The 14,058-nt window shown below is 38.0% G+C and overlaps 1 protein-coding gene across 3 annotated transcripts in view; it reads right to left on the bottom strand.

Moving 5' to 3' along the window:
- LOC122557942 (potassium voltage-gated channel subfamily KQT member 1) overlaps window positions 1-14,058 on the bottom strand; it is a 693,104-nt gene that overhangs the window by 419,858 nt on the left and 259,188 nt on the right. For 2 of the 3 annotated variants that reach the window (XM_043706180.2, XM_043706182.2), the window contains exons 8-12: window positions 10,593-10,703; window positions 8,505-8,600; window positions 3,601-3,717; window positions 3,164-3,311; window positions 42-68 (exon numbers count right to left, since the gene is read on the bottom strand). In XM_043706180.2, the coding sequence (XP_043562115.1) occupies window positions 42-68; window positions 3,164-3,311; window positions 3,601-3,717; window positions 8,505-8,600; window positions 10,593-10,703 (499 nt within the window). The remainder of the gene's footprint in view (window positions 1-41; window positions 69-3,163; window positions 3,312-3,600; window positions 3,718-8,504; window positions 8,601-10,592; window positions 10,704-14,058) is intronic. The other variant, XM_043706184.2, reaches the window with a different exon arrangement.

Here is a 14,058-nt window from a genome sequence, read left to right as displayed (position 1 = left end):
AGCATATCTACAACCACAGTGCACACTAGCTAATAACTTACCAGTTGTTTTCAACATCCTTGCTTTTCCTGTATACTTGCAGAAGTGGGAGAGAGGTTACAGACGAAGGTGTCAAATAGACAGAGAAAGATAGAAAGAGTCAGAGAAAATAGTATAAAATTTCATACGCTCAAAATATTACAACATATCTGCAGTTTCACAGTCACTTGAGGTATTCCAACCTCAACAATTCTTTTTAATGAAGAAGACAACAAAGGTTCAGCCCAATGTTTGGAATAGACAAAAAAAGAGACATATATAATGAGGTGAATGCTAACCATAGTTTAAATTGTGCTGATAAAATATCTTCAATATGGTTAAATTTGATGAGATTGAAAATCATTTTGCTCCTTCTGTAATCTCTAATTCCTTGCTGATTTCCCTCATTCATACTTGTTTGCAGTTAATTTGTTCAATTCATGTCCACCGTCTCTCTATTATCCCTTGCTTTATCTATTCTCCTCAACAGCCACTCATTCACCCACCCCACTGTGTCTACTCTCTTATTTAATCTATTGTGGCAACATAGGCCACATTTTCCTCCTCTTCCTTTTCCATTCTCTTTCCTTCTATCTTAGCTGTTATCATATAACTCAAACCAATTAACTCTCACTTGACTTCAATTTAAATTCAACTCCACTGCACTTTGCTTTTCTCGATTGGACGATTAGTTAAATATCAGATGTCAGTTTCCACATATTTATCACAAAGTGAGATACCACCAGCCCCAAGACACAAATTATTTCCACGTAAACAAAATCTCTCACATTCTACACTTGGATGAACCTTTTCACATCAAAACTAGTAAAGTACATATTGATATTGTGCGAATACTCCAAATAAAGCTACCTAGGGTTTTGTTCTGTGATCTTCACTCATATAGTAACTGAATTAGATACACAATCATAGGATTCAACTAACTACATTCCAGATTTGTAACACAAAATGATCTGTCTGAATTCGACATTTAATGAAACTGTACTTAGTAAGGGTCATTTTCGTAATCTTTCCACAAGCCAACATTACCATTACCTGTTTACTTTAGTTTTCTTGGCCATCCTACAGCACAGTATTTTCCTAATTCAATTCTGGATCACTAACATTTCAGAAATGTTGTTCCAACATCAATTGGAAGTGAATTGGGTTGAGAAATTTGTTCTGGTGGTTTCTCATACCAAGCACCATATCCATTGAAATTAGCAGATGAGTACAGTCAGTCTCCTCGCTCCAAAATAATTAAAAACCTGAATGCTTAGTATTATGGGTTTCAATATATAATGCTATTTTCCTCTTGTCATTGTTAAAAAAAAACTGAAAAAAATTATCAAATATTGACAGTGACAATAAATGTGTATGCAAATCAGATTACAAACTGGAAAATGCATTTGCAAGCATATTGTGAATAAATGCAGCATTAACAAGCCTCAAGGGGACAAAGGTGAGGACATGTGGGATTGTTCTTGCAGAGGATTCCTTTGGAACACCTTGCAGAATTCTCCATGATAATGAAAACATATCCCAGAAATGAAGGGCATGAAGTGAGATTATTCACATTCTTAATGCATGAGATTGTTCACTGTTTTTGCAGGAAACAATAGTGTTTTATCTAACACAATGAAGCTTCAAGGGAATGCATTACCATGTTTCGGTGGTAGTATCAAATAATATAACTTCCAGAGTCATGAAAAAGAAATACATTTATTTGTTTCCATAAAACAAATAAAGAGGAATCACTTTCATTTTGTGGAGCTGTCCTAGATAATAAAAACAACTTCCTTGATTTTGGAATATTTGTTTCTTAAAAACATGCCAAATAGAATGAAACAACAGCCTGCTCCTCTGCATTGTCCTTTCATTCCCAGCATCCCTTTGCTTCATGATATTAATTTAAGGTGAAACAATTGTAGGACATATATATTAAGGTCAATTTTCAACTTCTTGCCCATGCATAGCATCAGTGCTAAGGATCAAGTGACCATTGCAGAAACAGGAAAATCTTCATTTCCATGGCAGTGGAAATCAGATTATGCCAATAGTGAATGGTCTATTCCTCGGTGCCATCTTTACCTGCCAAGCTGTCAATCTATTCCATTCTCTCAGACTTGCTAAACCCAGTGGAAAGTACAAGTGTAATCGTATTACTTCTCAACTCCATCTATTTACCCTACATTTATTTAATGACTATCAAGGTTAATTTAAAAAAACTTGACAAGTTGTGTTTATAACATGCCATATGTTTGCTTTGTTTGCAGAGTTATCAATTTCCTTCGATACATTTTCCAGATAAGCTCATTACTCAGATGTTCAAAGGATGTTGTATTGGTCAAATGCTGCACTGTTCCTTTTAATTAAAAAACAGGTTCTCATGTTACATGTGATTGTAATATTTTAAGAAAATTTTGGAACACTTTTTATTTCAAAAGTGTTCTCGGGCACTGCTGTACCTTCTTTATAATAGTAAAGAACTCAAGGTTGCAATGTTATAACATAATTTGTTAGGACAACAAATATTCAGAGACATTGCAAAACGACAGCAGCAATCCTAGCTTTCAGACCATCTTTGAGACCTCACTGTACTTTAGCAACCTGGTCATTTGATTACAGAAATTGTTCTCTCGTATCTTACCTTTTAAATTACTACAATGCTTCAAATTTTCATGGTCATTGAGCTGCATTCAGGAGAGTCATAACTTACCTGCACTGAGAGGCATAGATCAAGCAGGTGTTCAAAAAGGTCGCATAAGTTTGTGAGTTTAAACAAAATGCTAGCAACATTTTTTTCTGAATCAAATTATTTACACAGCAACACTGGGGACTTGGATGGACTAATTAGATCCTTGAGTCTGTTGCAACATTCGACCAGAAAATGGCTCATCTCAACCAAAACCTCAATTTCTACCCTTCGCTCTATATTTGTGCATACCATTATCCAACAAGAGATTTTAAACCATGTTGTAGGAAACTCTAATCTAAAGGGTCTACTAACATTTCCTTTTGAAATAACTTCCTTCAGTGCAACTGGGTAAGTGGCAGCAGACTGTCTTCCTATTGTACACAAGAAATGGTTAGTTCGACCAGCCAATGGGGCAGGTGTTGTTGAATGTCACTCATTTCTCTCTCCTACCTGATGAATCACATCCATCGATGTTTGAGTTTTCAGATTTTCGGTCATCCTTGTCAGCGACATGGTCATATGTGATGTTAGGCACATTTAGTGCCTTCTCAGAGTTCAGTCCATTATCTTTATCAATTTTGGGCTTCTTTTTCTTGCCCTGAAAGTGCAAGCAGTTAGTTACTTATGTAAAACATTAATGCCCGTTGACAAGAGGGATGTCAAAGTTCGAACAACATGATTGGTGAACACCTAGGGTCAAGGTTCACATTCACATGAGACCGTCAGAGGTCAAAATGAAGATTGATTTTGTCAAAACCACAGCTAGCTGCCTATTAATGTGTTGGAATTTCAAGAAAAGTTGGTGCATATTCAAAAAAGAGAGAAAAGCATTAAAGAGGTGGAGAAAACTTGAAGAAAAGAGAGAGGTAGGGAAACAGTGTAATTACCGGTAACTTCTTTGTCTTTGGACTTGGAGATGCAGCATAAGCTTTGACTGGCTGTCGGACATACATTTTCCAAGTTGCAGATTCATAGTTTTCTGCTGCATGGCATCTCCATGATGTCTGAAAGGAATGAAACTATAAAGTTGTTTCGATTGTCTTTTTGGAAGAGCTTAAATATTTCTAGTGAATTAATCATTGAGCAAACACCCTGCAGTACACCTACTTATGACAAGAGCTGATTTTCAAGCGCTTAATTGACTTGACACAATTTGTTGAAAGCTTCAGAATGTTCAAATCGCTATCGCGTGGCTTAAAGTTTGCAAGAAGAAATAAGTTTGCACAGTTGAGCACCAACTCTTTGTTTTACAAGTTCACCAACTCCACTAAATTAGTGAATAATCCCAAAAGGTTCAAATTCATTGAGAAATGTCAAGAGTCAAAAATAAATTCAACATGTAACTAAGCTTGTGATTTTGCCAAACAAAGCAAAACATCAAATAAAAGTACACATATTTCTGACTTAATGCCAACTCATTTATAGATTTAGATCAGAAAAAGTCATTCAGCCCATTTCAATTCCTCAACTCTGATGAATCTGATGTTCCCCTTTTACAGCATCCAATCCATCCACAAATGATTTCAGGATTTTCGCCTCAATTATTCTTTTCAGTACTCCACACTGTGTATTGATCCAGTCTTTGAGGGAAGCATTTCCTGATATCAACCATAAATTTACACATTCCAAAGAATTGAGTTGAAATACCTAACATCAAAGTTGAAAGAGACCAAGGAAGTCTACTGAATCTCATAGGTAACACCTACTTCCAGTGTAAACCAACAAATTCAATATAACAGAAGCAAAAGAGTTGAAAAGGCACCATTTTGAACCTGTGAATTCTTATTAGATGCTTACAATATATTTTGAGCAACTGCCTGGATTTACCCTTTCCTTCTCAAGTTCTACCATTTAAAGCTCAGAAACTGAGATTCTGAGATCCTCCCTTTTTTGATAGCTCGAACAAAGGAATCCGGTTTGTGGGCCCTTTTGCAGTGTCTCCAACTTATGCTTTTTGCCCTTTGTACCTCAGTGCTCACAAATGGATCTTTTACTTGAGAACACTGCATGGCTTGACCTTAAATTTCTCTTCCTCGTATTTAATTATACAATCAGCAGTCGACCAATTTGTTGATATCAAGGCTCAAAGTTGATAAATATGCTCAGTATGAAGTCTTAAATGAATTTTAAGTTTATTTTAACTTTATCTTTGGCTGTTTCAAGCAGATTCTATTTCTCATTGTATGGGATCCACTTTGGTCTGATCTGTAACCAATTTCAATGACTCATTGCTCTATCCACATACATATTTTGTCACTTTACTACTGAGTTTTTTCTTCATTCCACGGTCTTTTTCTATTTAATAATCTATACAAATTTGGGTTACATTGGATTTCTGAGTTGGATTGAGGCTGTTGAAGTGGGTAGTATGAGTCAAGATAATTTCACATGCACAAGACCGACCTTAGTTAAAAAAAACCCAAATTAACAAGCTTTTGCTCTGGCATGGATGGGGTAGGAGATGTGAGGTAAGGTTGACCACTGTCAAACCTGGAAGTAGATCATAGAATCCCTACAGTGTGGAAGCAGGCTGTTTGGCCCATCGAGTCTCTGAAGAGTAGCCCACCCAGACCCACTTCCCCTATCCAATCTCTATAACCCTGCATTTACCATGGCAAATCCACCTAACCTTTACATCCCTGGACAAAATGGGTAATTTACCATGGCTCAATCCACCTAACCTGCACACCTTTCAACTGTGGGAGAAAACCAGAGCACCCAGAGGAAACCCACACAGACTCGGGGAGAATGTGCAAACTCCACAAAGACAGTGGCCCAAGACTGGCGTTGTGAGGCAGCAGTGCTAACCACTGAGCCACCGTGATGCTCTCGATCCTAGGAGGACACAAGGTCACACAAATAAGAAGGCAGGCTGGAGAAAGAAGGCGCATCTGAGTTTTCTTGGCCTTTGTCCTTGTTGCTCTAACTCTCACCACTCACCCACTAAATTCATGCCGCTACCTAAACCTTCTCAGTGCCAATTTGCACACTATCCACCATAGGCAGATATAAGGAACCATGTGGGGAAAAAATAAGATAACCTTCTAAATACCTCATACAGCTCTCGCTATGCAAACCTGCATAAAGTGTGAAACCTTTGTAATTTAAAATGCTTAATCTCATTTAAAAGCAAACAAACAGTCTGTTCATGCTTCCAATCTTTTAATACTTCTCTGATTTGATAATCAGGCTGTGAACTCAGAATCCTGTTGCTCAGATAATTGAAGCTTGTGAAACTCAGGTGAGCAGTCATAACAAATAGTCCTTAGAAAAAAATGTTGAACAACTGACATGTGGCACAACGATCATGCCCCTAACTCTGAGCCAGAAGGTCTGGGTTCAAGTAACACCTGCCCTAGAAGTTGCCAAAACGTGCCTACACAGGGTGATTAAAAATAATTTTGGAGTCTTGCAGTGCCACTATATCTGGACCACAAGATCCATTTTCAGGGAGACACAGTGGCTCAGTGGTTAGCACTGTTGCCTCACAGCGCCAGAGACCTGGGTTCAATTCCCGCCTCAGGCGACTCTGTGTGGAGTTTGCACATTCTCCCTGTATCTGCGTGGGTTTCCTCCAGGTGCTTCGGTTTCCTCCCACAATGCAAAAATGTGCAGGTTAGGTGAATTGGCCATGCTAAATTGCCCGTAGTGTTAGGTGAAGGGGTAAATGTAGGCGAATGGGCCTGGGTGGTTTGCACTTCAGCAGGTCAGTGTGGACTTGTTGGGCCGAAGGGCCTGTTTCCACACTGTAAGTAATCTAATCTACACTCAGGGTGAAATGGCTACAGAGATGTGTTATAATGTGCCCAAACACTTTGAATTCAAAATACCTTTATTGAACCTGCTCAAACAAATGTTACATTGTGTGGTCTACCAATCAAGGCTGGCAGAGATTTTTTAAAATTGATCTTCACCAAATTTTTTGTTCACAGTTTAATGAGTGGCGTAGGGACTTAAAGAACATCAGATGATGAGCACCAAATAGACATTATCCATCTTTCTAGAATATCTACAGCTGCTTCATAAGTTTATGACTCTCATACTATGAATAGGAAGGGTTTAGAGGGATGTGGGCCAAGTGCTGGCAAATGAACCAGATTAATTTGGGATATATGGTTGGCATGGACACGTTGGACAGAAGGGTCTGTTTCTGCACTGAACATCTCTATGACTGCAGGTTAGGGCCTTGACAACAGACAAAATGGTCTGTTTGAGCTAAGCACTAAAATGAAATCATTTTACTGAACACCTTCTTCTTCAGTATAGTCATATTATCCACCTAAAATGAAACATCATTCTTCAGAAAAAATGTTTGGTATTCTATCAGAAGATTTCTTATCAACTCCTAATATTTACTCTTGACCTCCAAAGTTTTGAGCTTAACTAAAAGACTTCCATGCAGATTGGTTTCAAATTAATTCTAAAATACTAAGTACAAGGTGTTGTAATGGTTTCTGTTGGCCATAGAGATATCACCTCCATTGTAAAAAAAGGTTGTTTGGCAAAAATTTGTGTCTGTTTTGATTGTTGTTTACTGTTTTATTCTGGTACAGATAATCTTCACGTCTGCATTTCATTATCCATTGAGTCCTTATGTGCTTGTTTCTGTTTTATATAAGCTTTAAATAAGGCTCCCCTATCTAAGATGATGTCATCACTGCCTTATAAATCTCTTCCCTAGACCCCTTTAGCACTCTAGGATAACTACCCTCCAATCCCATGGGGATCTGTCTTGACAGTTCACAAGGGCTCTCCCAGACTCTCATCACAACTTTGGCATAAGGCCAATGAAATAAATTGCATTGGAAACCTGCTGGTTTTTTTTGGACAGTGGGCAGGAATCTATTAGTCCTTAATAAATAATAATACTGTATTATACAGTCTTAACTGTATCTCCTAAATTTCTTGTTTCTTTGATCAACTTCTTACAGTGAAAGAATTAAAATAATTTTTAGCTATTACATTTCACGTCTGTACCTATGCTTTTCCTCTTGGTCATTTCTTTCCCCTCTGATCCCTCCTTTAATAAATTATATGCTCTTGTATTCATGCCAATGAATGCCATCTCCTTATCATCCTCTTCCTTTATCTGCAGCTCTGACTGTATGTGAATTTCCCTGAAGTATATTCCACAGAACATTCTGAATAATCATACGTTTGTACATGAACATGTCTCGAGGAAATTTTTGAATTGTACTACAAGTACTGAGCCACTACCTCTAATAGCACAAATATTTCTTTACTTTTCTGCACACCAATCCTTCCCTATATTTGTGTGCAGCAGTCAGGAAATGGGGACAGTCTGTCATGGGAGTATTTAAAAAGAAAGACATCTGAGATGCATTAAGGAGGTACATCTGGCAAGCTTCATGCATCTTGAAATTTATTATCTTGCAAAATGACTTTGGTTTTATGTACTGCTGTTGATTACAACATACTCACATATTGTTTGTGCTCTGCATTATAACAATAGAATAGCTCTTGAAATATTAAATTGAATCGTCTTGACCTTTCTTCAACGTCATGGTTGTAATTTTCATATTATATCTGGTTGTAACAACTTACTTTAAGAAAGAAAATTACAATTTCTAAAGTTTCTGGAAAGAAATTGGATCTGCCGATGGAAAAATAATCCCACTAGTAAACATTCAAATGCATTGTTAATTGAAGAGGCTAAATTCAATGCCAGTGTAGATTTTTGACTGTAAAATTCCATTCACAATTGGTTCCCTGACTGTTGCAATATGTCACTCTGTTCAGTTTGCAACTTAGTCAATAAACCACAACCTACCTGAATGAGAGAAGCAGCTGCTGGAATCTGACGATTAAAATGCTTCTGGCGTTGTTTCTGTTGAACCTTTAGAGCAAACCCTGAACCCAAAATCCCCTGAAACAACACAAGAGATACAGAATTAAAACATATCAGTTGTGTTGGCTTCTCTCGTAGAGTTCAAAGGGAGGTACAACACAAACAGGTCCAAAACTGAAACTGATGGAGAAACTCAGCATATCTGGAAGCATCTGTGGAGAGAAAGCACAGCGAATGTTTTGACCCTTCATCAGAAACAGGCCATTCAACACAGCTCTTCAATACTTCACTTCATCAAATGCCTATAGTGAGGAAGCAGGCCATTCGTCCATCAAATCCACACCGATCCTCCGAAAAGCATCCCACCCCAATCCCTGTAACCTTGCAGTTCTAATCACTAATTCTCCTGACCTACACATCCCTGGATACTATGAGTAATTTAGCATGGCTAATCCACCTAACCTGCACATCTTTGGACCGTAGGAGAAAACCAGAGCACTCGGAAGAAACCCACACAGATGCGGGGAGAATGTGCCAACTCCATTTAGACAGTCGCCATGTGGGCGGAATCGAACCCGAGTCCCTGGCACTGTGAGACAACAATACTAACCATGAAATCACCATGCTGCCCCAGATGATATAGATAATACAGATGCTTGTGTTCCCCAGTAGCTCCTCCTATTGCTCTTTATCTTAACCTACCTGTTGATCCATCTATTTCTTTCCGTCCAATTTACTATCTGACTTCTCTTTAAATGATTTTATGGTATTTGCGTTAACTACTCCATACAGTGGTTAAGTCACACATGCTAACTATACTGGATAAATAACTTTCTCCTGAATTCCCCATTCTAATTTGGTAACAGAGTTGGATTTATAAAGTTCTAGCATGTTTTCTTTGCCTCAACAATCTGTTCCTTATTTATAAACTCAAGGAACCCATATGATTCATTTTTAAAGATCTTACTAACTGACCCTTCCACTTTCAAGTACATGGACGCTGAGGACTTCCTGCACTTTTCAAAATGGTGTCATTTGTTGTATAAATTCTCCCAAAGGTTGTCACTTTACACTACTGATAGAGTCATAGAGTCATAGAGATGTCGAGCATGGAAGCAGACTCAGCTGTAGTATTAGGCTTCAATGTGAATATGTAAATAAGGTAACGTTCTTTGGAAATTGATGTAAAATCACATGATACTAGAGATCATTCTCTCTAGTAGCCTCGTGGCATAGATGAAGCCTTGGCCTATATATAGTTAGTATTTACCACGTCTGATTAAAAGCTGTCTGACCTGATATCCGAAAACTGCAATATTTGCCAATCTCTTTCCTGGAATCACTACATCAACCTATGTGACCCAATACAGTTGGACTTGCTATTATTCTGCATCACCCCTCTGGAAGTCTGAAAGACTATCCATTGCGGCTTCATCCTTACTGTTCCAAATACCCCAATGTTTTCTACATCCTTGATTGACTTTCACTGGTCTTTCACTTTCTATATAGCAATTGCAAAGCAAGGTCAGTCATCAGATTTCCAAGGTAAAATAGACAGATGATAATTAGATGGCACAGATTTATTTTAAAGTCACATATAATGAAATGATTTACGTATAAACTAAAATGAATGAATTCCAATCAGATTCATTTGATTGTCTTAGTCAGATATATACTTTGCTACATATCTTTCTCATCAGGATTCTATTCAGCCTGTACCAACATATTACCCAGGTATCTGTTGACTACATAATTCCTTTTTATCCTCAATGAATGCTAAAGGGGAGTATCAACATGGCATGCTAGTGATCAGTTCTATGTTTCCAGTGACTCGGCTTCTCAATTGGAATAATGATGATTATTGGAGTGTCTTTATGAACCTAGGTAGGTTAATCATTGGACACTTCCTCACAATAACAAGCTTTCCAACTAAATACATTCCCTTATGAAAGAATTACTACATACAATGAGACGATACATATGGTAACTCTTATTCTGGTTGACCTAAGCAATAAGTCAAAATTTCAATCAATTCCTATGCCACAAAATTAGATTAAAAAAAAAACTTACAGCTGGAAGTGCAAAAAATGAAATTGCAAAGACGGAGAAACATGAAGCAATTGTCCTGCCGATCCAGGTCTGGGGAACCTTGTCTCCATATCCGATTGTTGTGACTGTCACCTGTGTAGGAAAAGACCAGCTTGTGAATTTTAAGATTGCTTTCAAGGGAAGTGCTACTGTGTCAAAACACTGAAATCTTGGCAGTGGAATTAACTTAACTGAGTTTAAATCACTTTCCTCATCTTTGCCAAATCAATCATCACATGACGCACCAAAAATCAGCACCATCGAACTCAGAGTGACTGAATATTGCATAGGGTGTATAACAGACAGGCGAGTTTCTGATCCTATGTGATGATGATATCATCAGAGGAGAGCTGCATGGTGTTGCCACTACAAAGGCAAAGTATTGCAGATGCTTAAAAACTGAAATAAACATGAAGAAATACTGCAAGTGGGCATGACTGAGATAGATTGACATTGAGGTTCCTTTCTTTTTTAAGCATTTTCACTTCTCACCAAATCCAAACTCAAACTGCTTCAGGGGAGTTAAGATATTCTCCATAAATACATTGAAAAGCGCAGTACAGAAGGAGACCACTGCATCCAACAGTTCTTTGGAAGGGCCATCCAATTATTCTTAAACCCCTCCCAACTCTTTCTTTTTACCTTTGCAATTTTATCCAAGTATACATCCAAATCCCTTCTGAAAGGTGTTACTGAATCCAATTACCACCGTCCTTCAAAGTACAGCATCTTGCGAAGTCAAATCTTGCCTTTTTTGTGATCATTATCTTAAATCTCTGGCCATCTGTTTCTAACCCCTCTGAGTCTCGCCTCATTTACTCAATCCAAACTTCTCATAATTTTGCGTAATTCTGCCAAATCTACTATTAGCTTTTCAATCTCTGCATAACCACGCTCTGTTATCATTTTACGACACGTCCTCTCTATCTTGTCTCAGGCTTTCACATCTATCACAAAGGTGTGGTGTCTGGAACCGGACACAATACTCCAGCTGAGGCCTACTCAGTGAACCGTGCAGCTTTAATTATAAAGTGGCGGGATGGGGGGGAACGAGTGTGATGGGCTTATGGTATTGCCAATAGACTATTAATCCAGACACCCAGGTTATTCTTCGATCATGGGTTCTAATCCATAGCAGATGGTAGAATTTGAAAGCAATAAAAGTCTGGAATTAAGGGGCCAATGATAACCATCAGTGACTGTTAGAACAACCCGTCTAGTTTATTAACATCCTTTAGGGAAGGAAACTGCCATCCTTACCTGGTCTGGCCAAAATGTGCTCCAAACCCACAGCATTGTGGTTGACTCTTAACTGCCTTCTGGGCAATTAGGTACTAGCTATAAATCTAGCCAGCTATGCCCATATCCTGTGAATGAATAAGACTAACCTTCTTAACTTCTCTGTTTTTATGCTCGTCATCATTTTGCTAAAGACAAGATTCCATGTGCTGTTTTTGAACAGCAATTTGGCTTGCCACCTTCAAAGATCTATGTGCATAAACACGTGAGCCAATGTTCTTGAACGCTATTCCAAAATGTTGCTGTTGAGAAGAAGTGAAATCATGCACATTCCCAGCTGCATTGGAATAACTAGGCTCAGCCTGCATCGTTCGTTGGTTACTGGTGATTGCTGTTTATTCTTTAAACGTCAGCTTTTGAAATAAAAAGTTCAATATCCGAGTAGTCTATGGGAGCTTTACGTTTTAGGAGTTAATTGCAAAGTAAAACATAAAGGGAAGGGGTCACAACCATAAAGGTATGAAGACAGAGTGAAACAATATCCGAGGTGTACAGCTCTCATTCCAAGCAGAGAAAAAGATATTCTTTTGTTTGAAATCAGACACTTAACAAGTTCACACAAGTAAAAGCCTTGTTAGAGATACTTTTTTTTCCTTCCCTTTCTTTTCTTAATTCAGTGAATGATTAGAGGAACAATGTAATGGAGCACAGCTGGGGAGCATGTGCCTGAACAAAAATAGAAAGGATTAGAAATGTGAAGTCACACGACAGCATGATACTGATCTGAAGGAAAAGCTTCAGCTTTCAGTCCTGGAGGCAGAGCCACTGACTGATACCAGTGCACAGATGTCCTTTCTTCAAAGATAACACAGCTTTATCAATAATTCACCAACATACACCCCTGGTTTCCATTTGAAGTGCAAACAGGTGTCCTGTTACAAAACTGCACTGATTCTCTCATTGGAAGGAAAAGAACACATTACAGTTGGGGGCCTTATCACTAAATCAAGCCTTTCACTGCGATGCAGACTTTAACAAACTATTCTATTACTGATTCTGTGGAAGAAATAGGAAGCACGTTAGACACTCAAGTAGTGAAAGCGAGAGAGCAGGTAGTAATTTGAATTCTAATCCATCTGAAAAGGAAGCCACAAGCAACTACGCTGCCTCTCAGCAAAATAAAACCCAAAATAGGAACTCCACATCTGCATTTACCAACCACAACTGACAGAATGCCCACATTTGAAGTGATTTTTACCAATGGTAGGTGAGAAAGTGGTATGAAGTTGCAGTCTAACATCTTGAATTAGTACAACCTATGGAATACATTCTGTTGTAGATTGATACTTCAGGATCACTGTAGCCCTTTGATGGTGCTCACAGTAGCCCTTTGACAGAACATGTTACATATCTGTGCTGACACATGATGACTCTTTGTGAGCTCTCTACAGCAAATCTTATTCTTCCGTTTCTTAGAATCATTCTGCACTTTTAAACCTCAATTCCAAGTCTGTAAAATTGACACTGTAACTCTGTATTCCTCACCCTCTTCAATCACCCTATGATTTTTGTGTCTTTGTATGTTGTGATTTGCTGTACTACACGCAAAACAAAATTTTTCACTGTACTTAGGTGTGTATGAAAATAATAAATCAAATCAAATAACTAACAATAGATTGGGTATATTGGAGGCATTTTTAAAAAATACAAAATTGATTTAATGTGGTGAGGAAAGAACTAATTTTGCTGAAGTAGTGGGCAGAGACTGGAGTGGCTTGGTGGCCATAGTTATAAAAATGGTCTTCATTTCAAAATAGTTGAAGAGAAGAAGTATATTATTTTCAGAAACTTATTAAATACATAACAAAGCACATAAACCCCATGCTAGAAACATTAAGATTAGCAGAGCTTTTTTTTGTACACAAAGAATACAGTACAATAAGTAAATGAATACGTAAATTAATCACAGCATTCAGGGGGAATTAGATAAACACTTGAAGAAGGAAAGCATTAAAGGTGACAAGGTGAAGAGCAGAGTACATAATTTCAGTACTCAGCCTGTACTGACACAGATACAGTGGCTGTATAGTCTCCTTCTGTGCTGGTGTTGTTATGATCCTAGGCACATAGTTTATAACTTTCTGTCTAAAACAGGTCTTAGACCTAACTCAAATTAATGGTGTGAGAAGGAACAATTGGCTTTGGTCAG

This window comes from Chiloscyllium plagiosum, unplaced genomic scaffold (genome assembly GCF_037043375.1).
Source record: "Chiloscyllium plagiosum isolate Xiang-an unplaced genomic scaffold, Cpla_swu_hap1 HiC_scaffold_18, whole genome shotgun sequence".
NCBI classification, from domain to species: Eukaryota; Metazoa; Chordata; class Chondrichthyes; order Orectolobiformes; family Hemiscylliidae; genus Chiloscyllium; species Chiloscyllium plagiosum.
This window is presented reverse-complemented; position numbering and strand designations above follow the sequence as displayed.